The sequence below is a fragment of the Rhinoraja longicauda genome, chromosome 20, assembly GCF_053455715.1.
Source record: "Rhinoraja longicauda isolate Sanriku21f chromosome 20, sRhiLon1.1, whole genome shotgun sequence".
Lineage (NCBI taxonomy): Eukaryota > Metazoa > Chordata > Chondrichthyes > Rajiformes > Arhynchobatidae > Rhinoraja > Rhinoraja longicauda.
The window spans coordinates 12,176,420-12,204,405 of record NC_135972.1 but is presented as its reverse complement, the minus strand read 5'-3'; the positions used below and the strand labels follow the sequence as shown (position 1 = coordinate 12,204,405).

Genomic DNA, 27,986 nt, shown 5'->3' with positions numbered 1-27,986 from the left:
CTTATTATTCTGCAAATACATCAATAATGTGACTAATCCTCATATATCCCTAATTTGAAACTATTACATGGAGTTTGTTGGAAAAAACTGGTGGTGTACTGTTGTACTAGTGTTGAAACCATTTTTAATGAAAGTTATTTAGTTAGATGACCAAACAGCAAAGTAGCCTTAATGAAGTCAGTGGTCTATCACAGACTAGATGGCCCCAATATCCATTTGAAACTTCTATACCCCCTCCGCACAACCCAATCTGTCACACTGCATCATCAGCACTCTTAGCTGTCTTACATTTGGCCCCAACATCCAAAGCGTTGATATAGGTTGTGACCTGCTGGGGCCCCAGCCCTGATTCCTCCAGCATCTTCAAGTCACAGCCAACCACTGGAAAATATTCCAATTATTTTTACAGTCTGTTTTCTGTCTGGTAACCAATCCTTACTCTAACCAGTACATTGCCCCCAATTCCATGGGCTCGAAAGTTGTTTGATTACATCTGTGTGTCAGCTTTTCCAAGGCCATCTGAAAGTCCAAATACAACCCCCCATTTATCTATTCTGTAACGTATAACCTCAAAGACGGATTTGGCAAACATAATTTCCCCTCTGTATCTCATTGCTGAGTCTACTGTTAATATTTTCCAAGCACCCTATTACTGCTCCATTAATAAGCGATTCTACGATTTTCACTGCTACCGATGTCAGGCTAACTGATTTGTGTTTCCTCCCTCCATCATTTCTGAAATATTTTCTTCCACTGTCTGAATCTCTGTCTTTTTCCCCTTCAATTTTAAAGTATTTATTAAGTTATATTTTGAAAGCTATTATTGAACTTTTCACTATTTCGTTAGACAGTGAGTTCCACTTCCAGCCATTTTAGCACTAAAAAAGATTTATTTCCATGTGACTTTTGACATTTCTTTTGCTAATCACTTTAAATCTTTCCCTCTCATATTGATCCTTGGCCTAGAAGACAGTTTCTTTGTATACATTTTATGTAAATCCTCCATGATTTAAACGCTGTTTCTCCAATCTATCAAAATAACTATGATCCCTGGAACCAGCGCTGTAAATATTTTCTGTATCTCAACTCTCCTAAAATGTGGTGCCCAAAGTTGGACACCCTATATTTTATTTGGTTTAATACAATTTCCATGATATTGCTATTCTTAAGCTCAGAACTGTAAAACGTTTATTATTAATCTGTTTTTTTTTACTCCCATAGATGTCTATAAATAACACCGATCTTTCTACTGCTGCCCTCAACTCAAAACACTGTGTATTGTCCTTCCTCATTCTCCATACCACTCTGCATCACTTCACACTTGTAGAGCTTTAAATGTCCTCGATCGTGTGGCTATCCGTTCCATCCTTGCAGCATATTGCTATCCCCCTGAGACCTCTGGCAAGTAGGAGCACTGAGCAGTTTGTATATTAGGTTGCCATGGAAAGGAATCAATGGAGAAATCCAAGAAGGTTATTTAATCTGGTTTGCAAAACATTGGATGAACATTTCCTCTACTTTGCTTCAGGTTCTGTACAGAAGAGAAGGCACAGTAAACAACACACTCCTGCATACCATGGCAAACAATATCAACATACCCATTCTCGATGAGGGGGTTTACATTGTGGAAGTAAGAACCTACGGCGAAGGAGGAGACGGAGCAGTGAATTCAGTCACGATTTCCAAAAGTATGTTGCTGGATTGTCCTTTATCAAAATATTGATTGTGTGGTTACCTGATATGGTTATAGAAGGCTCAGAGAGCGCTAGACAAGCCGTATGATCTCCCATTGCCCTCTTCCCCAACATGAGGAAGGCGGTAATATGATATTAGTTGAGGGTGTGGCTAGTGGTGGATGGAAAATGAAATCTGTGGCCCTCTAGCACTTGACAGTTTTATCCTGGGAAAATGATTCTGACTGAATACCCAAACTATGCGCCTTATTATTTAATACACTCATAACCTTATGTTTCATGATTGTGACATTTAAATTTACAACCTAGCCTTTTCCATCCCACCCTCCTACCCTGCCAATTTATTAATAGATGAGTCTGTTAGTGAATTCACCAGGGCACTGAGCCAGGCCAATTTAATTGAAGCCTATGCCAATTGATAAGCTCTCTTTTCCCTTAGACCTGGTGCGAGTGTCAATAAATCAAAATCTTTTTCCCGCTCTCCTATCTGAGGGGCACATGGTGTGTTCAAAGCTAGCCTGTGGCTGAGGCAGTAATCCCAAGATCAGAATGGCACAGTGGTGCAACTGGTAGAGCTGCTGCCTCACAGTGCCAGAAACTCTGGTTCGATCCTGACCTTAGGTGTTCGCTGTGTGGATTCTGCATGTTCTCCCTGTGACTGCATAGGCTTCCTCCGGTTTCTTCCCACATTGCAAGGACATGCAGGTTTGTAGGTTAATTGGCCACTGTAAAATTGCCCCTAGGAGTGGATGCGATAGAGATACAGCATGGAAACAGGCTCTTCGGCCCACTGAGTTTTCACCAACCACCGATCACTCTTTCACCCTAGTGTGATCGATGATCAGCGTAGATTTGGTGGGCCGAAGGGCCTGTTTCCATGCTATATTTCTAAACTAAACTACTAGCCTCGGGGTTAAACCTGCTTTATTAGTCTTTAGCCTCAGTCCTCAAACTCTCTCACCAAAACCTCATTAACCCCTCACCACCAATAAGCATTTCTATATATTACTAAAACTCTCATCTTGTATGTATGCATATATGTATGTTTGTTTGTTCCCGAAATGCAGCCAAAACGTTACACGATAGCACAATAATTTTAGGCCCACCTTGCTCACCATTGGCCCGCGGTGCGCTGGAGGAAGTTCCATTCAAATTGTTGTTATATTATAAAAGTTATTGACTTTTTAAACTTTAATAATTCGCTCTCATTTGCCGTGCCCGTTAGCCGCGCCTGTGCAGTAATACCTCCATGTTCGGCGTCACAATGGGAACCCAACGGGTCTGCGCCTGCACAGTTGGGGCCCGTTGATCTAACACTTACATGTTCATCTTGCGTCACAACAGTAAGATGACCCGCGGATTCGCGCATGCGCAGTTGTGACGCTTCTTCAGACTGAAAGTCACGGGAAAGGGAAACGTGAGATATAGACGATGATGTAGAGAGATATAGAACTATGAATGAAAGATATGCAAAAAAAGTAACGATGATAAAGGAAACAGGCCATTGTGAGGTGTTTGTTAGATGAAAACGAGAAACTGGTGCTACTTGGGTTTGGGAGCGATGGAGATAGAGGGAATGCCAGGGTTACTTGAAGTTAGAAAATCAACATTTATACCACTCGGTTGTAAGCTGCCCAAGCGATATATAAGATGCTGTTCCTCCAATTTGCATCTAACCTCACTCTGACATTGGAGGAGGCCTAAGACAGAAAGGTCAGTGTGGGAATGGAAGGGGAAAGAAAGTGCTTAGCAACCGGGAGATCAGGTAGATCCAGGCGGACTAAGCGAAGGTCCTTAAAAAAAATTCGGAAATGTGTGTTGTGTTTCACGCTCACACATTCACTCACATGTGTGGCTGCTTCCGAGGCCTCTTTGCAGTTTTATTCCATATCACTTCCTCTAGATCTGCAAGGCCAACTAATTATTTTCAGCTACAGTTCGAGATTCATTCAGCCGTATAAGCATTGCATTAGTGCAGCAACTGCCTTTTCATACTGTTTTAATATGCACATCTGCAGCATCTTGTTGCATTTCTGAAAATGGCTAAAGCTACTGCCAGGCAATTGAGATTCATTTATACAGTGGCCTTTTGAGATTTGCTTTCCATCACCTTTTCTTGAACTTGGGATGTTCTTTATTTTTTCGATAGTTTTGGTTCATTATTGTCACATGTACCAAGATACAGAAAAGTTTTTGTGCACATGCTAACCGATTAAATCATATAATACCATTCATGAATACAATCAAGTCAAACAAGTACAGCATGTTAAGAGATCAAGGAAAATGGCCATGGAGGGAAGGGATGCTGAGGTGAAAGTTTAGCCATGATCGTATCGAGCGGCAGGGTCGACATGTCGGGCTGAATTGCCTATTCCTGCTTCTAGTTCTTAGCTTCTTGTGATTCTATTCGTACTCGGAAAGAAAAATTGTCACTTTACTATTTCTCCTCTTATTATTCATCACCCTTCAGTCTTTCCTTGTTGAATCTGGTCCTTTACACTGCCTCAAAAACTTGCTCTGTGCTAAGAGTGGGCCTAAATATTTTCTGAAATAACTTCAGCCATGTTTTGATGAGGGATGAATTCTACATTGGATTTTCCAGTCAGTGAGTATTTTAAGAAAATGTCAGTTGGTCTATAATCTATTGCCTCAAGCGAGCGACAGACCCTCTTTCTTGGCCAGGTTTGTCCAACTTAAGCCTGAAATTGATTTAAACCCTCATGCTCTAGCAGTGGTAAATGTATGCCAGTGTGGACCAGGACAATGAGCTGGTGAGATAGTGGCTAGCACAATCAGTACAGATGGTTTAAATCAATAATGTTATCAATACAAGCTTGCTGGTAAGCGATTTGTACCAGCATCTGCAGTTATTTTCCTACACAACCTGATGCTAATTTCACCCTTGGACTCCAGGGATGGAGTCATCAGGTGTTTTGTGTTCACTATCTTAGTCGCCACATTATAGGGAGGGTGTGATAGCATTAGAAAGAGCGCAGAAGAGTTTTACCAAGATGTTTAGGAAGGAACTGCAAATGCAGGTTTACATCGAAGATAGACACAAAATGCTGGAGTAATTCAGTGGGTCGGATAGCATCTTTGGAGATAAGGAACAGGTGACGTTTTGGGTTGAGTTGAGTCTGAAGAAGGGTCTCGAGCCGAACCATCACCTGTTCCTATTCTCTAGAGCTGACCTGCTGAGTTACTCCAGCATTCTGTGTCTATCTTCACTGGGATGTTGCCTTGATTGAGGAACTTTATTTGTATGGAGTGCTTGAATAAGCTGGGTTTACTTTCACTATAATGCAGGATTTTGAGGGGCTGCCTTGCAAAGTTTTACATAATTATGAGGGAAATAGAAAGGTACACAAGCAAGAATATTTTCGTCCTAGGATGAGGGAGACTAAAACTAGAGGGCATGGGTTTAAGGGGAGAAGGCAGAAATGTTGAAGCATGTGCAGCCCAAGTGTGTTGCCACACAGCACCGTGGTCATATGAAATGAGCTGCCAGAGACTGCGATAGAGACAGATACAATTACAATGTTTAAAAGGTATTTGGACAGGTACTCGATATTTGTATTGATTTATTATTGTCACGTGTAGCGAGATACAGTACAAAATGTTGCTTGCGAGCTATCCAGTCAAATTATACTATACATGAGTAAAATCAAGCAAATTGCAAGTACAATAGATAGCAAAGAGAACAATACTAGAGTGCAGAATATAGTGTTATAGTGTTACAGTTACAGAGAAAGTGCAGATTTTGAAAAGCGCAAGGACCACAATGAGGTAGTTAAAGAGATTGGGACTACACCCTTAGTTTATGAAGATCGGGACTACACTTGTAGCTTACGAAGGTCCGGACCACACCCATAGCTTTTGATAGGAAAGGTGCAGAAGCATACAGACCTAATGTGGGCATATGGGATTAACGTACATTGGCATCAGGGTTGGCATAGATCAGGTGGGCCAAAAGACTAATTTCTGTGCTGTGCAACTCGATGACTGTTGTTTTGAATCTTAATGAGGATTTACAGAGAAGATTATTTTAGTCATGCATGCAGAATTTTTGAAATGATGAGGTCGTTTTTTGCATAGACCATGCACCGTCCTGGCACAGGTGCCTGAAGCTTTGGTGTGGAGTTAGAGGGGCTGAGTTACAGTGAAATCAGGTCTGGCCCTCCAACAGTACAGTGCTCTCTCTGTTCTGCCCACATGGGCGGTGTTGTTGTGTCATAACACTATATGGGGCCAAATGATCCAACACCTTTATTTTGGAGTTAACTCCAGTGTTACTTCTCATCCTCAAAAGCTCATACGTTCTTGGAGCAGAATAGGCCATTCAGCCCATCAAGTCTACTCCGCCATTCAATCGTGGTAGATCTATCTTTTCCTCTCAACCCCATTCTCCTCCCCATAACCCCTGACGCCTCGTACTAATAAAGAATCTGCCAATCTCCGCCTTAAAAATATCCATTGATTTGGCCTCCACAGCCGTCAGTGGCAATGAATAGCACAGATTCACCACCCTCTGACTAGAAATTCCTCCTCGTCTCCTTTTTAAAGGTACGTCCTTTTATTCTGAGGCTATGGCCTCTGGTCCTAGACTCTCCCACTTGTGGAAACAGCCTCTTCACATCCACTCTACCCAGGCCTTCACTATTTGGTAAGTTTCAATGAGGTCCCCAATTCTGATGTCTGTGTTTCCATCATTTATCTTAAAGGAGGGCGGGAAATTACCACTGGGTTCAGCAGGACAAACATTACATCAGTACACTTTTACTCTTTTCCCACCACTTGCACAGTTAAAAGGAAATCCTTTCAGATAAGTGAATGTTTTCAGGAGAGATAATCATTCCCATATGTTGGGTAAAAGGAGTTGTTGTTATCTTAATTGTAGCAACTTTTGTGTGGGCTGACAGCTATGATACTCTTTCCAACTGAGACTCTTGAAATTGTTTTACTCTGTATTATTATTTATTTATCTTAAGTGAGGTCTTCTCCTGTCCAAAGAATCACATTGAAGTTTGGAACACTTACTTTGTTCACTGATCCTAGAATGGGCGGTGGAAGAACATTCAAACGGTGAAAGCGAATTGGACACATACTTGAAAAAGAAGGGTTATGGGGAAAAGAGCTATGGGGAAGCAAAGTGAGACCATTCGGCATGCTCTTCTGATGGCATGAAGAGTAATATATCATCCGCAGGTTGTGCGTTATTCTACAGTAGTCATAGAGAACAAAGAGAAGAAAGAGGGACCCAAGGTGGGGGGGGGGTGGAGGGGAGAGGGCGTTGAGAACAAAGTGGGACCCAGCGTGGGGAGTGCCACCGTGAAGAAAGACGGACAGCACCCTACACTTGGCGACTCTTTGCATAATTGTGTATTGTATGCAAATCAACAAATTTCTCTGTACCCAGTCCATGTGACAACAAACTATCAACTGGTCAATCATGGGAACAGCCCCCTTGGCCGAACCAAATTAGCGTTCTGGGCTGGTCTCATTTCCCTTCATTTGGCCCCAATCCCTCTGAACCCTACCCTATCCAATACTATGCTCTGCGCATTTGTGAGGTAAGCAAAGGTCAGCAAACGTTACCAGACTCAGCTCAGCTGAGACTCTTTCAAGACTACCAAAGTTACACAGGGAAGATAGCAGCCAATTCACTTGAAATAACAAGCAGAACCGCACTGGAGATGACAGATCAGAAGCCCATGTCTTCAAAGGCTGATGTCCCGAGTGCATCACATTCCTGGTCCTATAAAGCAAATCTGTATCCCTGTGGTTTGGCACAGTGCCACACTTAAAGACCCCCAGCATGTCATCTGATTTGTTTTTCTCTGGCTTCCTCCCTGTTGAATAACCAGTTCATAATCAGTCAATACTTCAACTGCTGACTAAGCCAGGATTGGCATCATGCCATTTGTACAAATGCCAGCAGTTTAAATCTACTCTCCCATTTCCTGCATTTTATCACCCGGTTGTCTGTGAGGAGTAAGGATGGCTGTGTGTGTGTATATATGCCGTGGGGAGGGGGAGCTAGGCAGAATTGGCTTATGGTTGAATAGTGAATCGTGTTATATCTCTGCTGTTTTTCTGTTGTCATCATACGCTTAATGACAATGGTATTTCAGATCAAAAATAGCTTTGCTGGTGAGAAACCAACTGGTATCCTGAAAAAGATGTCTGTCTCTCACTCTCTATTTATTTCTCCGTCCCTCTCCCTCTCCCCCTCCCCCTCCCCCTCCCCTTCCCCCTCGCCCTCGCCTTCTCAATAGACAATAGGTGCAGGAGTAGGCCATTCGGCCCTTCGAGCCAGCACCACCATTCAATGTGATCATGGCTGATCATTCTCAATCAGTACCCCGTTCCTTCCTTTTCCCCATACCCACTGACTCCGCTATCCTTAAAAGCTCTATCTAGTTCTCTCTTGAATGCATTCAGAGAATTGGCCTCCACTGCCTTCTGAGGCAGAGAATTCCACAGATTTACAACTCTCTGACTGAGAAGGTTTTTCCTCATCTCCGTTCTAAATGGCCTATCCCTTATTCTTAAACTGTGGCCTCTGGTTCTGGACTCCCCCAACATTGGGAACATGTTTCCTGCCTCGAACGTGTCCAACCCCTTAATAATCTTATATGTTTCGATAAGATCCCCTCTCATCCTTCTAAATTCCAGTGTAGACAAGCCTAGTCGCTCCAGTCTTTCAACATACGACAGTCCCGCCATTCCGGGAATTAACCTAGTAAACCTACGCTGCACGCCCTCAATAGCAAGAATATCCTTCCTCAAATTTGGAGACCAAAACTGCACACAGTACTCCAGGTGCAGTCTCACTAGGGCCCTGTACAACTGTAGTAGGACCTCTTTGCTCCTATACTCAACTCCTCTTGTTATGAAGGCCAACAAAAAGGTCTCCTTTTTCTGTTTGTTTACTTATTTATCTATTTATTCACTTCTCTATGTTCTAGTAATCCCGGTAAAGCGTCTTTGAGTGTTTGAAAAGCGCTATATAAATGTAATGCATTATTATTATTATTAACATTCCATTGGCTTTCTTCACTGCCTGCTGAACCTGCATGCTTCCCTCTCCCTCTCTTTCTCTCTCCCTCTTTCCCTCTCTCTCCCTCTTTCCCTCTCTCCCCCTCTTTCCCTCTCTCCTCCCCCCCCCGAATCTCTCTCTCTCTCGCTCTCTTTCTTCTCTCCCTCCCCCTACTTCCACAGTGAGAGGCATGCACTGGATTGCTATGAAAAAGAGGGCACTCCATTACCTCCATTCTTCATGCCACAAAATATTTACTTGCTTAACATAATATTAGTACTTTGGCATAACTCAGCACTTTCCATACTTTGATATGATAAGTGCTTGCACATATAAACACCAATGAAGGAATATTTAATTCCAACAACACATCTGGGATTTTGGCTTTTGCCGCTTTCTCGGGGATTTCAAATAAAACTACAAATAAACCTGTGAAGAAATTCAGTCACAAATGGCATATGTTTTGACTGGCTGTGGAGCACCATGCCTCCTCATCCCTCTCTACCTCTGTGCAGCTTTCAGCACTTTTGACAACATATTTCTCCACTCTGCCTTCTATCATGCAGCTGAGAAGGACTCAACCTTTAACTTTGACCTCTTCAGTCTCTTGCAATGGCTCCCTTCCTGCCTTCGTAATGTTACTTCTGAAGATCTTCAAGGATATCCTTTCTTCCCTTCTGTTTCTCATCCACATGCTGCACCTTGGAGGAATCACTTGATAATTCATCATAGAACACAGAACAGTATAGCACAGGAAAAGGCTCTTCGATCCACAATGTGTACCCAGACATGATGCCGAAACCAACTCTTATCCGTCTGCATCAGATCCATATCCCTCTCTTCACTGCATATCTATCCAAAAATGTCTTCATTCTCAATCAGTACCCCGTTGCTGCCTTCTCCCCATACCCCCTGACTCCGCTATCCTTAAGAGCTCTATCTAGCTCTCTCTTGAATGCATTCAGAGAATTGCCCCCCACTGCCTTCTGAGGCAGAGAATTCCACAGATTTACAACTCTCTGACTGAAAAAGTTTTTCCTCATCTCCGTTCTAAATAGCCTTCCCCTTATTCTTAAGCTGTGGCCCCTGGTTCTGGTCCTCTTCCAGGCCAGCATTCCCAGCACTGAGGCACCAATTATATTCTACATCAGGCAGGCTATGTTGTTTGGCTGCCAGACCCTCCAAAGGCACTTACCCCACCTGTGGCACAGTCATTCCGCAAAAGCTGCATCAGTCACCTGAGTATCCAAAGAACTGGAATGGCAGCGAGCCATCCTCAATCACAAGAGACTGTTTAGGAAGATAGACACAAATTGCTGCAGTAACTCAGCGGGTCAGGCAACATCTCCGGATAGAAGGAATAAGACCCTTGTTCAGACTGAGAGCCAGATAGAAGACACTGAGATAAGGAAGTGTAAGATGTGAAAACGAGACATCAAAAGAGATGTGGTAAGGGAAAGGTTACTTGAAGTTAGAAAAGTCAATATTCATACCACTGGGGTCTAAGGTGCCCAAGCGGAATATGAGGTGCTGTTCCTCCAATTTGCGCTGGGCCTCACTCTGACAATGGAGGAGGCCCAGAAACGAAAGCTCAGTGGGGTACTGGGAGGGGGAGTTAACATGTTTAGCAACCGGGAGATCAGGTAGTTTAAGCGGACCTCCAGAGCTTGATTAAAGTCACAGTGTGTCTGAAATATACTGTAAAATATACTAACTTCAAGTAGCCCCGGCATTTCCCCTCTCTCTCTCCATCCCTCCCCTACCCACGTCGCACCAGCTTCTCGTTTTCACCCAACAAACAGCTAACAATGGCCTGTTTCCTTTATCATCATTACTTTTTTGCATATTTTTCATTCATTTGTTCTGTATCTATCTACATCATCGTCTATCATTATTACATGCATCATTATCTCACATTTCCCTTTCCCGTGACTTTCAGTCTGAAGAAGGGTCTCGACCCGAAAGCATCACCCACTCCTTCTCTCCAAAGATGCTGCCTGTCCCGCTGAGTTACTCCAGCTTTTTGTGTCTATCTTTGAAATATACTGTTGATGGATATACTGCTGCCATTGAGGCATGAAGTGGTACACTCGCTGCTGTACGATCCCCTTGTGTGCCTTTTCTGAGAAGCTAATGTGAAAGGTGCACTCGGAGGGGAAATGCTGAGAATGAGACACATGGATCTAAAAAAAGACAGAGCTTAATCGCAAGAGTTGGCTGGGGATTTACCAGAGCGATGCATCAAAGTTAGTGTCATTCCCAAACCGCAATAACAGAGCTGGAATATCTGAGCAGGCTATATTTTATTGAACACGTACATGTGGAGACAATAAACCTCAATACTGATGTTCTCTGGGCGCCAATCAGCTGTCTTATCATTCCGACATTTTCACCTTAACATCCACCTCCCCCCCTGCATTCCCATTCCATCCCAGTCTTTCCGAACACTACATCCTGTCCCTTCCCACTGTCCCCCCCCCACCCAAGATCTTCCTTATTCCACCAACCCAATGTCTTCTCAAGATTCTGTCCACCCCAAGAACATTTGCACTCCCTCAGAATCTGCATACTTTTAGTTTCCTCAGTTTGCCACGCTGGAGTGGTGCCAACTGTTCCACTGTTCAGTGTCTTGTACCTACTTTCGGGCCTCAGGCAAACTGAGCACAGGTCTTCCCACTCCCAAACTGAGTGATACTACTTTAATGCAGAAGCACGGGACTCTAGATGCTGGTTTATACCAAAGATAGACACATGGTGTTGGAGTAACTGAGTGGGTCAGGCAGCATCTCTGGAGAAAAAGGATGGGTGACATTTCAGGTCGGGACCCTTCTTTAGTGAAAGTAGGGAGGTGTGAAGAGCTGGAGGTGAGAAATGTCCAAGACCTATCAGGACTGGCCACAAATGACCTCAGGTAGGGTGGTGCCTGGTAAGCCCATTGTTAGATAGTGGAGTCAGGGGGTATGGGGAGAAGGCAGAAAGGGAGTACTGATTGAGAATGATCAGCCAAGATCATATTGAATGGTGGTGCTGGCTCGAAGGGCCGAATGGCCTACTCCTGCACCTATTGTCTATTGGGAAGGTATGATCTCAAGAGGAAAACAATGTGGAGAACCATTGAACTGGTAAAATGACCAGGGGGGAGGAAATGGGCAAAGAGGGAGGGGAGGGGAATGTAAGTAGAAGTTACTGAAAATTCCAGAATTCTCTGTTCCTACTGCTGGGTTGGAAGCTAACCAAGCAAAATATGCACCTTTTAAGACAAAGCATAATTTCTTACTCCAGACATCACTCATTTCTCCTCATCCTTCAGAAAACCTCGGTTGACTTTCTGTGCAGCCTGAATGCCTCTTTCTTTTTTCCCCACTATGCTGTCGCAAGCACTCGGGATCACTGACTTGCTCATCTAACTTTTGACTACTCTTGAAGCGCTTTAATAATAGGGCGGCATAGTAGGTACAGCGGCAGAGTTGCTGCCTTACAGCGCCAGAAATCTGGTTCAATCCTGACTATGGGTACTGTGTGTACGGAGTACGTTCGCCCTGTGACCGCGTGGGTTTTCTCCAGTGCTCTGGTTTCCTCCCACAAAGATGTGCAAGTTTGTAAGTTAATTGGCCTCTATAGATTTTCCCTGGTGCATAGGATAGAACTAGTGTATGGGTGATTGCTGGTCGGTGCGGACTCAGTGGGCCTGTTTCCACGCTGTATCTCTAAACTAAACTTTAACACGTTGCTCATTATTTAAAGTCTTCTGAGATATAACCACAATTTATATTATTCACCCTATTGGTGGTGTAGTTAGGAAGTACAATGATAATTGAAGCGAAACCTTTGGTAAATAACACCCATTTTCCAAATCATTCTGAATGAAAATAACACTCCATTATAATGGGACAAAGAGTGGAGCATTGAGTTTCGATGTTGGAGTCGGCATTGAATGATGGTGGGACAACGCAACACTGTTGTGACCAAGGAGTTGTCCACTGCATCAGCGTGCGCTTTGAAGAAGGGGGTAAAGAAATGCAATATGATTGGGAATGGAGGAGTGCAGGAGTGGAACAGTGGTATCAGTTTAACTGGCCCAGAGCCCAGCAAGCCCGTAAACCATTGTGAGATGTAGAAGAGCACCAACCTAACCTAAAAATCTCATAAGAAAATAAGACATAGGACCTTGGTCCATTGAGTTTGCTCCGCCATCGATCATGGCTGATCTATTTTTCCCTCTCAACCCCATTCTCCAGCCTTATCCCCTTAACTATTGACACCCTTAGCAATCAAGAACTTATCAATCTCCGCTTTAAAAATACCAAATGGCTTGGCCTCTGTGGCAATGAATTCCACAGACGGCTGTGGGTTTTCAGAAGGGAAGAGAATTTGTAATGAAACATGTTGAAGAATGATTATTAGAGTAGCTCTTAGGGAAGTGGTGGGCTGATTGCTCCATTGAAACTGAGGGACAAAAAAAACATTTTGATGATAAAGATAAAGCTATTATGGTGCAAAAGAGCTGAAAGGACTTTACTTTTAATATAAAATTCCCATTTTTCTAGGCAATTTGCCCCTGGACTCCCTTACAAATGAACCATCTATTTTGTGCTACCTGCCTTTCGGCTTCCCACTGGGCCTTTCAGGTATCTACATTTCATTACCTCCAATAACTATAAAGGACAGTCATGCCAGTCTTTCCTCCTTAAGACTTGGGTGCAAAGAGCCCCTATGAAGAGGAAGTTCAGGCAGCTTACTATGCATGTGGCAGTCATCTCTTCCACATTCCCCACTCACCCATGCCTGTGGTCCACCCCAGGCCAAATACTGCAGAGGAATCTCCTTCTCCAGTTATGCATGTCCAGTCTCAACACTGGGAAGCCAACAGGATAATTCATTTCCACATCCAGACCATTCTTGATTTGTCTATCCCATGGGCGGTAGGATCTGCTATTTCTGCCAACTGTAACTCCCCATGTTCAAGATTCCTAATTTAAGCCAACTCAAGAAACTTGTTTACGACCACAACCAACCACAATGGCTGAGGATATACCAGTTACAAACATCTACATTCAATGTAAAGATATAGATTATAAAGACAGATTCTTGATGAGTAAGGTGTCAGGGGTTATGGGGAGAAGGCTGGAGAATGGGGTTGAGAGGGAACGAAAGATCAGCCATGATTGAATGGCGGAGTAGACGATGGGCTGAATGTCCTAATTCTATTCCTATAACTTATGAACTTACATAGTATTTAACATTGACAGTAGTCATACCTGTGTCTTGGAATCTCTAAGGGCACCTTTTGGTCACTAGCCTGCTCTCTTTTCAATAGACAATAGACAATAGGTGCAGGAGTAGGCCATTCGGCCCTTCGAGCCAGCACCACCATTCAATGTGATCATGGCTGATCATTCTCAATCACTACCCCGTTCCTGCCTTCTCCACATACCCCCTGACTCCACTAACCTTAAGAGCTCTATCTAGCTCTCTCTTGAAAGCATTCAGAGAACTGGCCTCCACTGCCTTCTGAGGCAGAGAATTCCACAGATTTACAACTCTCTGACTGAAAAAGTTTTTCTTCATCTCTGTTCTAAATGGCCTACCCCTTATTCTTAAACTGTGGCCCCTGGTTCTGGACTCCCCCAACATTGGGAACATGTTTCCTGCCTCTAACGTGTCCAACCCCTTAATAATCTTATATGCTTCAATAAGATCCCCTCTCATCCTTCTAAATTCCAGTGTAGACAAGCGTAGTCGCTCCAGTCTTTCAACATACGACAGTCCCGCCATTCCGGGAATTAACCTAGTAAACCTACGCTGCACGCCCTCAATAGCAAGAATATCCTTCCTCAAATTTGGAGACCAAAACTGCACACAGTACTCCAGGTGCGGTCTCACTAGGGCCCTGTACAACTGTAGAAGGACCTTTTTTCTCCTATACTCAACTCCTCTTGTTATGAAGGCCAACATTCCATTGGCTTTCTTCACTGTCTGCTGTACCTGCATGCTTCCTTTCAGTGACTGATGCACTAGGACACCCAGATCTCGTTGTACGTCCACTTTTCCTAACTTGACACCATTCGGATAATAATGTGCCTTCCTATTCTAACCACCAAAGTGGATAACCTCACACTTATCCACATTAAACTGCATCTGCCATGCATCCGCTCACTCACACAGCCTGTCCAAGTCACCCTGCAACCTCATAGCATCTTCCTCACAGTTCACACTGCCACCCAGCTTTGTGTCATCTGCAAATTTGCTAATGTTACTTTTAATCCCTTCATCCAAGTCATTAATGTACATTGTAAATAGATGCGGTCCCAGCACCGAGCCTTGTGGTACCCCACTAGTCACTGACTGCCATTCTGAAAGGGACCCATTTATCCCCACTCTTTGCTTTCTGTCTGCCAACCAATTTTCTATCCATGTCAGTACCATACCCCCAATACCATGTGCTTTAATTTTGCACACTAATCTGTGGGACTTTGTCGAAGGCTTTCTGAAAGTCAAGGTACACTGCATCCACCGGCTCTCCCCTGTCAATTTTCCTGGTTACATCCTCAAAAAATTCCAGAAGATTAGTCAAGCATGATTTCCTCTTCATAAATCCATGCTGACTCGGAACGATCCTGTTACTGTTATCCAAATGCTCCGCAATTTCGTCTTTTATAATTGACCCCAGCATCTTCCCCACCAGTGATGTCAGACTAACTGGTCTATAATTTCCTGTTTTCTCTCTCCCTCCTTTATTAAAAAGTGGGATAACATTATGTTAAGTCCTGGTAATTCAGCTCCTCTTTCATCGTTGCTGCTCTTGGACGCCATACTTTTATATATTTTTTATCTTTGATCTTACCTGGAAGCCAACAGTTTCCTGAGCGCTCTCATCCCTTTTCATTTGTTAAACACATTTTTTATTGTATTACTTTTCCTGTTTCTTTCCCATGCATGTTGAGCTCTTTCATATCATGCTTATTTGCCCTCGTGCAGTCTAAGCTGTTACTTGAATTGTGATTATCACAGTAATTATCTCTGATTCCCTTACAAATGCCATGCAGTGTACAGAGGGGCTCGTTAACTCCTCTGCATCTGCACCAACTATCTGGTTTCCACTCACGCTTGTCTGATATTGTCCGCTTGTCCGCTTTTCCCCCTCAAATCTCCGTCAGTTCTCCTCAATCCCTGATTCTACATCTGTATTAGGGGCAATATGCAGTGCTCAATTAACCAAAATGATCGAATGACAATGATCCCAGGAATGACTGGGTTAACATATGATGAGCATTTAACTCCACTGGGTCTGCACTCACTGGAGTTTTGAAGGACGAGGGGGGACCTCATAGAAACTTAATGAATAGTGAAAGGGACAGAGTGGATGTGAAGAGGCAGTTTCCACTAGTGGGAGAGTCTTGGACCAGAGGCCATAGCCTCAGAATAAAAGGATGTACCTTTAGAAAGGAGACGAGGAGGAATTTCTTTAGTCAGAGGCTAGTGAATCTGTGGACATCATTGCCACAGAAAGCTGTGGAGGCCAAGTCAATGGATATTTTTAAATCAGAGATTGATAGATTCTAGATTAGTATGGGTGTCAGGGGTTACGGGGAGAAGGCAGGAGAATGGGATTGAGTGGGAAAGATAGATGAGCCATGATTGATTGGCGGAATAAACTTGATGGGCTGAATGGCCAAATTCTGCTCCTATAACTTATGAACCCACCACCCAACATGCATCTGGGATGGGGGAGGAAACCGTAGCCCATGGTGATCCAGCAACAGCATGCAAACCACAGACTGCGCCCAAGGTCAGGATCGAACCTGGATCGCTGGAGCTGTGAGGCAGCAGCACCTAAATCTGCAAACCTCTGAACTAAATATAGACACAAAAGGCTGGAGTAACTCAGTGGGACAGGCAGCATCTCTGGAGAGAAGGAATGGGTGACTTTTTGGGTCGAGATCCTTCTTCAGACTGAAGAAGGGTCTCGACCCGAAATGTCACCCATTTCCTCTTTCCATAGATGCTGCCTGTCCCGCTGTGTTACTCCTGCTTTTTATGTCTATCTTCGGTTTAAACCAGTTCTTTCCTACACAACCTCTGAACCAAGATGCTTTGTGCTTCAGTGAGGCAGTGCTTTCGATGCTTTAATCTCCCTACTTTGTTATTTCCATCTGATAAACTTAGTCCCGTCCCTCGTTTACTTGTTTACTGAACGTGGGCAATCATGAAGCAAGTCCCCCTTGACCCCGAGGAACATCCAGAGAGGAGAAGGTACTTGTTTCCAGTCGCGTACTTCATTCCGACTTTCTTGGTAGGTTGAAAATTCCTATTCCCTCCCAGGTTATCTGTCTGCTTCTTCCATAATAGCGCAGTCTACACTAGTACCTTGACCTTCACAGTCTGCAAGTTTTCACGGTCTGAACAGAATTCTGCTTCAGCACATTTCTGCCATTTCGCATGTCCAACATGCATTGCTACTCAACCATACATCATGTTGATGGTGAATTATTTCAGCAATCTTGACAGTCCTGTTCCATTGCAGCAAAAACATTAAACCACTAAGATCCATCAGCAGTACTAAAGTAGGTTATTTTCTGTACAATATTTCACAATTTATATAACCTACTTCAATTGAGACATCTACACCACACTGTCTCGGCAAGGCCACCGGCATGATCAAGGACCAGTCTCACCCCTGTCACTCCCTCTTCTCCCCTCTCCCATCAGGCAAGAGATACAGAAGTTTGAAGTCTTACACTTCCAGATTCAGGAACAGTTTTTTCCCCAGCTGTTATCAGGCTACAGAACAGTCCTCTCATCAGCTAGAGTGCAGTCTTGACTTCTCATCTACCTCATTGGAGAAGTTTGAACTATCTTTCATTGAACATTATTGGTCTTCAATGTTATATCTTGCACTAAATGTTGTACCTCCTTTATCCTTTATCTGTGCACTGTGGACAGCTTAATTATATTCATGTATAGTCTTCTCGTTGACTGGATAATCAGTTGACGAGCATCAACTCAGAAGCATTTGCAAAATTCATCAATGTTGCATTTATATGACCTTTGACTGTATGGGTGTTTTTTTGGCCGTTGTACTGACACTTTCTAGTCCTGGCATGCTTAATTAGTTTAAAGGTGGTAATTAGAAAACAAAAATACAAGTGTATGAACTGATAAAAAGAAGTTTAAGACTCATGTCAGGAAGCATTTCCATACCTGGGCGGCACAGTGACGCAGCAGTAGAGTTGCTGCCTTACAGCGCCAGAGACCCGGGTTGATCCTGACTACAGGTGCTGTCTGTATGGAGTTTGTATGTTCTCCCTGTGAGTGTGTGGGTTTCCTCCCATACTCCTAAGACATACAGGTTTGTATGTTAATTGGCTTCTGTAAATTGTCCATAGTGTGTAGGATTGTGCTAGTGTACAGAGGTGATCGCTGGTCGGCATGGTCTTGGTGGGCCGAATGGCTTATTTCCATGCTGTTTCTGTAAAGTAAAGTAAAGTACACTAATGTAAACCTGGCCCAGATAACTTTAACTTCAGTCCGTGGTGTAAAATAGGAGAGAGTACTTTTATCTCTGTACTCTGCTGCTTTGAGATCAATTGGTGGGAATATAAATAGGCCGTTAATCCAATCTTGCCCATTTAATGCATTCCAAAGACGAACAGGTTTGCAGGTTAATTGGCTTCGGTAAGAATTGTAAATTGTCCCTAGTGTGTAGGATAGTGCTAGTGTACGAGGATCGTTGTTCAGCGATGGGCCGAATGGCCTGGTTCCGCGCTGTATCTCTAAACTAACCTAAACTATGAAGTCATCACTTGGTTGGAATCCACCAGTGACTCTGAGGTAAATCTGTATCTAGCCTTGTGCTTTGGAAGAAGCATTTACAGGCCAGTATGTAATGGAAGGGTTAATTACCTGTCCGTGGCCCTCCATGCGACTAACAACAGTGTGTTCACTTTTACTCTGAATTGAGTGATGATTTTCTGGCCTGCAGCTACACTCGGCTTCCTGCTGCTGCATTACATCTCGTTTCTCTTCTCTTGTTTCCATGTCCAGAGCCGGAGGATATTTAGGTGTGGTCTGACACATAGCAAAACAAATTTGGAGCTTTCTTCATGCAAGACTATAAATCACTTTGCACTTACACAACCCTTGGACACACAGTTATTGCATGGAGCTCTCTGGTGCTGTTGGTTTGAGTGCACAGCACAAGTTAATGGGCTGGAAAGGCAGGCAGACAGACAAATGTCCCATTTACACACCGCAACAGAACCCTTTTGGATTAGCTTGACTGCTAATAAACTAAACAAATCCACAGGTGACAGAGGATCTGTGTTTACACAGTGCTGAAATGAAAAGTCTGTCCATTGTAAGTGGTCAAAATGAATAAATAAAACTACGTCACCATCTGGAATGCTTGCCTTGCATTCTGTTGGTGTCTTTGGTTAATCTCAAGCCTTCAGGGCATTTCTGTTGTGCTTTCACTAGGTTCACTGTCAGTAGAGCAAGCCATGCGAAGGTTTTGGATCCATTTAAGCATTATTCAGAAAGGTCAACAGAAAACAAAGGGAGGAATAAAATGGAACATTAAATAAGCATTAAAAAAGCCCTCCATCTCGGCAGAGTGGTAGAGTTGCAGCCTTACAGCGCCAGAGACCCGTGGTTCGATCCTGTCTATGGGTGCTGTCTGCATGGAGTATGTAGGTTAAATGGCTTCTGCAAGATTGTAACGTCCCTAGTATGTAGGATGGTGCTAGTATATGGGGTGATCGCTGGTTGGCGTGGACTCAGAGGGCTAACGGGCCTGTTTCCACACTATACCTCTGAGGTCTAAAGTCTAAGGTAAGGTCTCAGGTCATTTATGCCCAACACAAGACTTTATGCAACATGCCATTCAACTGCAAAGCAGATGAAAGAGGTTTGAACAGTTTACGTTAACATTACAGTAGAAGATTCCATCAACTTCTTCGGGATCATCATTGACCCAAATTTTAAACTAGATCAGTCCCATCATTGGAAGAACAGGATCATTTACAGTTCAGAGTAAGACATGCGAGTCCGATATGGCCATCATATTTTCCACAAGGCTAGATTTTCTTAGGACTTTGGAAGTCAGTGATTATATCATTAGCACCCATTCCCACATTTAATTACAAGGAAGTCTGGGCACTTTATCTTCAATTCATTTGTGACATTTATTCATTTATTGTTCATCTCTGATTGCCTTAAGAAATTGGTGTGAGCAGTGTTATTTTCAGCAGTTTGAATAACAATGAAAAAATGATGATGTGTTTTCTGGCCAAAATGGCGTGTGGGAAGTGTCACCAGGCTGGTGTGTGAACTGCCTACTGTCCTTGTCCTTAAGAGTTATAGATATTATAGATTTGGAATATACTGTCACTGTTGGTGAGTAACTTCAGTCAACTTTATCAGTGAGTCTTAAAGCAATTGTATAGTGATCACATCTGGAGCATTGTGTATCATCTAGATTCCTCAACTGAGGAAGGATATATTGCCATAGTTGGATGCAGCAAAGGTCCACAGATTGAGCCCAGGTATATGATTGACCTACATTGAGAGCTTCAATGGTTCACTGCTTCTTTTATCATCACGTATACCAAGGTATAGTGAAATGTATTTTTTGCATACAGATCAGTAAGTTTATTGGCATACATAAATACCATACCCGATTAAGTACTGAAGGCATAGAAACAGCTCACTGAGTCCGTATGCAAGTCGCCAGGTTTTGCCGCCTGTTCCTGCGCAGTACTTTTCTATGTTCTGTGTTAATATGCAGGGAATAGAGGGATATGGATCAAGTGCAGGCAGCGGAGATTAGTTTAATTTGGCATCATTTTCAGTATAGACATCATGGTCTGAAGGGCCTGTTCCTGTGCTGTATTGGTCTATGTTCATGAGAAGTGGGAAGGGTGACATTTTAAATTATTAAACTATTTGTTTAGTAACGTGAAACTAGCAGGATTCCTGATCGCACCAGGGAGAAATATGCTTTTTTCCTTTTTATTTTTAACCCACCTTCGTCTCCACTTAGCACCAGACTGAGGAGTTTTAGGCATGTTAGGAGCAAGAGTGGAATGTTTGAGGAATAAGGACGTGACGTGAGGACACTACCCTCTGATCAATAGCGGTAAAGATTGCTATGATATTTCAATCGGTATGGAAATTGCACGTTGATGGGTGCCGATCGCGAACATTGTTAAAATTAAATCAACAGTTGAGAGCTACTCGTTGTGCACTATTAATCCACTGTTTATTTTTCCTGCCCATTAACATTCTGGTTCGTGTTTTGAAATGGTCACTAAATAGTCATGGAGAAAGAAAAATAAATACAATCCTGCTTGTGTTATTCCGACGTTTCTGAATGAATGTGTGCTTCTGCACTTTGACATGGCCACTGTCAATCATGAGGCATTCTTAATTGCCACGGGGAAAGTTGTAAACTTTTAAAAATTCCTGGCCATTGCGTAATTGCAGTGTTGCACACCAGAAGTGTGCAAAGCCGAGGGAGTTAACGGTGGGCTTCACAAAAGGCATAATGAGAGCTAAACAGTACCACGAACTGTAACTGGGAAGTCCACGAGGAATCTGGAGAAGCCTGCAGTGAAAACAGTCACTTTTATTGATAAAATTAGGATGTAGCAGATGGATAACAGGATCTTTCGTATTTTAAAGCTGCCAGTGAGCCAGAGTTTGTGACTTCAGACGGAATCTAAGTGAATCGATGAGATTTTGGTGGCAATATATTGTGTGTCTTCCTGAATTATCTGTAATGAGGGATTACTGTACTCACAGAAAGGCCAGAAGATTTTTAGAGTTTAAAGATACGTCGCAGAAACAAGCCCTTCAGCCCACCGAGTCTGCGCCGGCCAGCTACAGCCCCATACACTAACCTACACACTAGGGACAATTTTTACAACTTACTGAATACAATTAACCTACCGACCTGTACGTCTTTGGAGTGTGGTAGGAAACCAGAGCACCCGGAGAAAACCCACGCGGTCATGGGGAGAACGTACAAACTCCGTACACACAGGACCCTGTGTCAGGATCGAACCTTGGTCTCTGGTGCTGTCAGGCAGCAACATTACCACTGCACCACTGTGCCACCCTCTTAAACCAGAGTGGAATGTGGCACAGCCCAGTTAAACTGATCATATCATTTTATTCCCTGCACTTCCATGTGTCTATCTAAAAGCCTCTTAAACACTGTTGTATCTGCCTCCACCACCAACCCTGGCAATGCGTTCCAAGCTCCCATTACTCTGTGTAAAAAACTTGCCAGGCACATCTCCATTAAACTTGCCCCCTCTCAACTTATAGCATGCCCTCTAGCGATGAACATCTCCATCCTGGGGAAAAGGTTCTGACTGCCTACCGTATCTGTGCCTCTCGTAATTGTATATACTTCTACCAACTCTTCCCTCAACCTGCGACATTCAACAAAAACAATCAAGTCTATCCAACCTCTCCCTACAGCTGAAGCCCTCTAATCCAGGCAGCATTCTGGTAAACCTGTTCTGCACCTTCTCCAAAGCTTCCACATCTTCCCTGTAATGGGGCAACCAGCACTGCACGCAACTCTTTTTGGTGAGAAGGACAGACTTAGACTCAAGGATGAGTCAGGCCCTGGCCACTCCCTCTTCTCTCCTCTCTCATCAGGCAAGGGGTATAGAAGTGTACAAACGCACATCTCCAGATTCAGGATCAGTTTTTTCCCAGCTGTTATCAGGCAAGTGAACCATCCAACCAACAACCAGAAATCAGATGGAAAAGCTTCTCAGTGACTGGGAAGGATGAGGAAGAAGAGGCATGGGTCTGGGTTACGCAGCCAGACATCTGTTTCTGGGGAGGAAATGCAGCTTAAAAAGGGAGAGAGATTCCAAACCTGTCAGAGAGGGAAAGACTGCCAGGAAATGAGCAACCCCATGAAAAGGGATAATACAAATTGCCGTGCCCTTGATGAATCATCTGCAGGCAATTAAATCCAGGTGATTGCTGATAAACTACTCTAGATTTATTTATCCCTCCTGAGCAGTGTACAACGTTTTTGCAAGTGGGCTCAGAGGGCTACTCCCCAGAACATGTTTTACTTTAACCCAAAATAAATAGGTCCTGATATTTCTAAACATGTTAAAAAACTAGTCGCATGATGCTTGCTGCTCCCACACCATCTCCTCTCTACGTCTGAAGAAGGGTCTCGACCCTAAACGTCACCCATTCCTTCTCTCCTGAGATGCTGCCTGACCTGCTGAGTTACTCCAGCATTTTGTGATACCTTCGATTTGTACCAGCATCTGCAGTTATTTTCCTACACTTCCTCTCTACGTCTAGCCTCTGCTTCCTCACCTCCCACTGCTCCATACTCCCCTACCTTCCTCACCCCGCTCAATGCCTCCTCACCACACACTGCTCCCTTGTGCCCATCACCCGACTGATTGGCCCCCCATTCTCCTTACCCCCTCATTGCCACCTCACCCACTCACTGCTCCACCCCTTGTGCCCATTACCCACTGATTGGCCCCTCACTGTCCCCTCATTCTCCTCACTCCCCATCACTCCTCACCCCACTCACTGCTTCACCACTCACTGCCCCCTTGCGTCTCTCTCACTCCCCAAACTGTCCACACGTCCTACTCATTCTCCTCACTCCCCCATCACTCCCTCACCCCAATGATTGTCCTTTCACACTTACTGCTCCCTTGTTCCTCACTACTTCCATATTCCCCTCCCACTACTCACTGCCCCCCTCACTCCCCTCTCCATCTCTTCATCTTTCTCACTTACCCTTCATCCCACTCACTGTATTCACTGGACCCTCACCCCTTGCTGCCTCTTCAACACTCCTTACCCCCTCATTGCTCGTACCCCCCCCCCCCTCATTTCACTCACTGCCTCCTCATTGCACACTCCCCCCTCATTTTGCGGACCCGATGGGCCGAAGGGCCTGTTTCGGTGCTGTATCTGTAAACTAAGCTGGATGAGTAAAGATCCAACAACATTTAACAACCTTGATGCCAACCGTGTGTGGATTTGCTGTACCACCATAAGAAAACCCCCTCACAATGTTTGCACTGCCGTCCAGAAGCCCTGCTAGAGTGTTTTAGACAGAATATGTGCAAAACCCATGATCCTCACCTCCTGTAGGGTAGCATTTTCATGGGAGCCATATCACAAGGAAGTTTCATTCGTGAAGTTAATGGCTTATCATGGACTTCTCAAGGACGGTTTATGATGGGCAATAAATCTGTCCCAGGCAGCAAAAACTCCCACATCCCAATAGTGGTTGAAAAAAACAAACACACTGCTTGCAATAAAGCAGAAAATGTCAAATGTACACTGTCTTGAACTTGGAAACATATCCGCACTGCTGTTATGTTGCGGAAGGAACTGCAGAAGCTGGTTTATACCAAAGATAGACACAAAATGCTTCAGACTGAAGGGTCTTGACCTCATCCGTCACTTATTCCCTTTCTCCAGAGATGCTGCCTGATCCGCTGAGTTACCACAGTATTTTGTGTCTATCTGCTGTTATGTTGCGAGATAAAAGATTTGGAGCTTCACTGAACACCACTGTCTGTGTACTTTTAGACTTTAAAAATACAGCATGGAAACAGGCCCTTCGACCCACCAAGTCCACTCCAACCAGCCATCACCCCGTACACAAGCACTATCCTACATACCAGGGACAATTTACAATATTTACCAAAGCCAATTAACCTACATACCCACACGTCTTTGGAGTGTGGGAGGAAACCGGAGCATCAGAGGAAAACCCACGTGGTCATGGGTAGAACTTACAAACTCCATACAGACAGCACCCGGAGTCAGGATCAAACCCGGGTCTCTGGCACTGCGAAGCAGCAACTGTACCACTGAGCCACTGTCCCACCCTACTGAACCTTTGCTATAAGCAAGCATCTCCTCACCATTTTCTCATAGCTGTTTTGGTGTGACCATTACATTTTGCCCTGATGAAGACTTCATTGGTTTTCCGCCTGGCGTTAGGATATCTTTCAGCATCCGATAGGCTGCTGTTTCTGACCTTCTTGAATGTGACTCCTTCCACTGAAGATTGATGATTGACCTAGAGTGCTACCCAGGCCTCGGTGAGAGAGGGACCTCTTTCAGAGTTGCAGGCACAGCTTTAGTTGGCTACATGCAAAAGCAATGAATGTTGCACGAGCAATCCTTGGATGCTGAAATCTCCATAGCAATATAGACAATAGGTGCAGGAGTAGGCCATTCAGCCCTTCGAGCCAGCACCACCATTCAATGTGATCATGGCTGATCATTCCCAATCAGTACCCAGTTCCTGCCTTCTCCCCATACCCCCTGACTCCACTACCCTTAAGAGCTCTATCTAGCTCTCTTGAAAGCACTCAGAGAATTGGCCTCCACCGCCTTCTGAGGCAAATTTATTGTGGATCCTGCACCATCTAAAAAATGCAGGCTCATTGCACATTTATATAATGCTCATTGTGCAGTCGAATTTAGACCCATTATGCATTGTGAATGGATTGAAAAAGACAGCCATTGATGTTGAAATGTTAAGATGCTACCTGACTTGAGTTTGAGTTTAGTTTATTGACACGTGTACCGAGGTACAGTGAAAAGCTTTGTTGCGTGCTTACCTGTCAGCAGAAAGACAGTGCATGATTAGAATTGAGCAATCCATATTGTACGGATACATGATAAAGGGAATAACGTGAATAACGTTTAGTGCAAGATAAAGTCCGATCAAAGATAGTGTGTGAGTCTCCGATAGTAGCTAAGGACTGCTCTCTAGTTGCTGGTAGGATGGGTCAGTTGCTTGATAACAGCTGGGAAGAAACTGTCCCTGTATCAGGAGGTGTGTGTGTTTTAACACTTCTATACATGTTGCCTGATGGGAGAGGGGAGAAGAGGGAGTAGCCGGGGTGAGGCTTGTTCTTGATTATGCTGGTGGCCTTGCTGAGGCAGCGTGGTATAAATGGAGTCAATCGACTTGATGAGTGATTCCAGCATTCTGCATTCTTAGTGCAAGTGTTTAGACTCTGCCAAGTAATGAGAAATGAACTAATATTACATCAATATTAAACCATTGATATTGATCTGTATTGATCTGCTATTGCAGGCAATGCTTGGCCTTCATTCGCCTCCAACTTGGAGCAAAGCAGATTAGATGTTATCAGGCACCTCTGAATGAGACACTGCATTCCGCTACGTCACCCTGCTTCTTTAAGCTGATTGTCCATGTTGTCATCTCAGAACCAGTGGGAAATTCCTTGCAGGCAAGTTACTGGTCATTCCCCTCAATGAACCACGGAGACAGTCTAAGTTAATACTTAGCTTCTCTTTGAGAACAGGAGCCCTGACACCAATTAGCCCTGGTTCATTTCCACCCAGGCACTTGTATTGGTGAAATGACATGTCCTTAATGAACACTAATGTGGAAACTCAGAGTGCTTACATGTTTTAAACACGTCCCAGCTCTTGCACAAAGTACACAGGATAATACTAGACTGGAAAGGTCTTGGAAAACCAGCTTTAGGGCAAAATTTGAAGAGGGTCCCGACCTGAAGTATTGCATATGTCCTCCAGGGATGCTGCCAGACCCGCTTAGTTCCTCCAGCACTTTATGTACTTCTTGAGGGAAAAGGCATAAATTTCCCTCTGCAGTAACTCAGAGGATGACTTTATGGATGAGAATGTTTCCAACCCCCATTCTTGATCACAAATTCAGTTGCCAGGGTAAGGGCTGCGATTTTAATCAACATTTGGAATTGAACATACTTAAGTAATCACAGTACAATCCAGAGTAGAAATTCTGATATAAACAAGGACTGTCTCTCAAATGATAAAGGTTGCATCAGTTGGTTGACTGTATAACTTTACTGTTTGACATTCAGGAGATCCCTGATGGCAAGTGTAATTGAAATATTGCTTGTAACTCCAGCCACTCCATCTTCAAAGGTCAGAACCACAACGTGGGTTGTTTTTAAATGTGCTATACAAATAAAATTGACTTGACATCAAGGAAAGTTCAGAAATAGATGGCAGAGATTCAATGACACTTTATTGTCACATGTACCTAGATAGAGTAAAATGCTTTGTTCTGCATACAACCCAGTAAAATCACATAGCAGGCCTCGCCTAGGCAGTATACGTGTCGCCACATTTTGGTACAAAGTTCACCGAACAGTCCTACCTACTGCCTGCCGGCGCACGTGGAAGCAACACCCCCCCCCCCTTGCCAGGTCCCCCTTAGTTGTTAGCACCTCCTTTCACCCCCCTCTTCCCCCCACCGGGTCCCCCCTTTGTTCTCGGTGGCCCTCCATGTTCTCTGACGATCTTCCTTGCTCTCCAATGGCTCTCCCTCGACTCCCCGACGCCCCTCCTCACTCTCGATGGTCCTCTCACTCTCTGACAATGCCCTCGCTCTGATGTAAATTCTGATGTTAAGAGACCTGAGATTGGAAGAAGAGCAAAAATGAACAAAGACTTTTCTCACGATGGAGATGGAAGCTGAGAGAGAAAATAGCGGTTGTTTTTACAAAGATGAGAGGCATGAGTAGTGTTTAAGAAATGTAATGTTGAACTTAATTCAGTATCAATAAATACCTCCAGGAGTCCAGAAATTAGTCATGTGGTTTAACTTTACCGTTGAATAAGTCAATGTTAAATAAATTCAGCAAAAGGGGTTGATGTTACGTTACACAGCAGTTGTATAAATCTCTGGTGAGTGTATGATTGATCTTTGTTTGAGCAAGGATAGATATAGATCAGACCTCTGATGGTGTGTAATGACCTTGCCTGACCAGAGGCCTGAACACAGCTGATCAGAGTTGAAGCTGGAGAAATTGCGACATTAGTAAGTTTGGATTATTATCTTAGATAGATTTGAACAGTCGGTTTCCACAGACATAGAGAAATATTCAGGAGCTTTCTGGATTGGCACATGGATATTCTGGGAATATTGGGATTTTGATTCCGTGCAGGCAGAGGAGATTAGATTAACTTGACACCATGTTCAGCACGGTCATTGTGGTCTGTCCCTGTTCTATGTTCCTTAAATCAGGGGTGCATTGTGGTGCAGTGGAAGAGTTAGGTCCAGGTTCGATCCTGTTGATGGGTGCTGACTGTATGGAGTTTGTATGTTCTCCCTGTGGCTGTGTGGGTTTCCTTTGGTTGCTTCGGTTTCCACCCACAGGTTTGCAGGTTAATTGACTTCTGTAAGTTGCCACAAGTGTGTTGGATGCAAAACT

At 43.9% G+C, this 27,986-nt stretch overlaps 1 protein-coding gene across 9 annotated transcripts in view; it reads left to right on the top strand.

Annotated features, from left to right (window-relative positions):
- Positions 1–27,986, top strand: part of LOC144603565 (contactin-1-like) — a 421,240-nt gene that overhangs the window by 382,397 nt on the left and 10,857 nt on the right. For 8 of the 9 annotated variants that reach the window (XM_078416950.1, XM_078416955.1, XM_078416949.1 and 5 more), the window contains 2 exons: positions 1,529–1,688; positions 13,281–13,361. In XM_078416950.1, coding sequence (XP_078273076.1) covers positions 1,529–1,688; positions 13,281–13,361 — 241 coding nt within the window. The remainder of the gene's footprint in view (positions 1–1,528; positions 1,689–13,280; positions 13,362–27,986) is intronic. The other variant, XM_078416958.1, reaches the window with a different exon arrangement.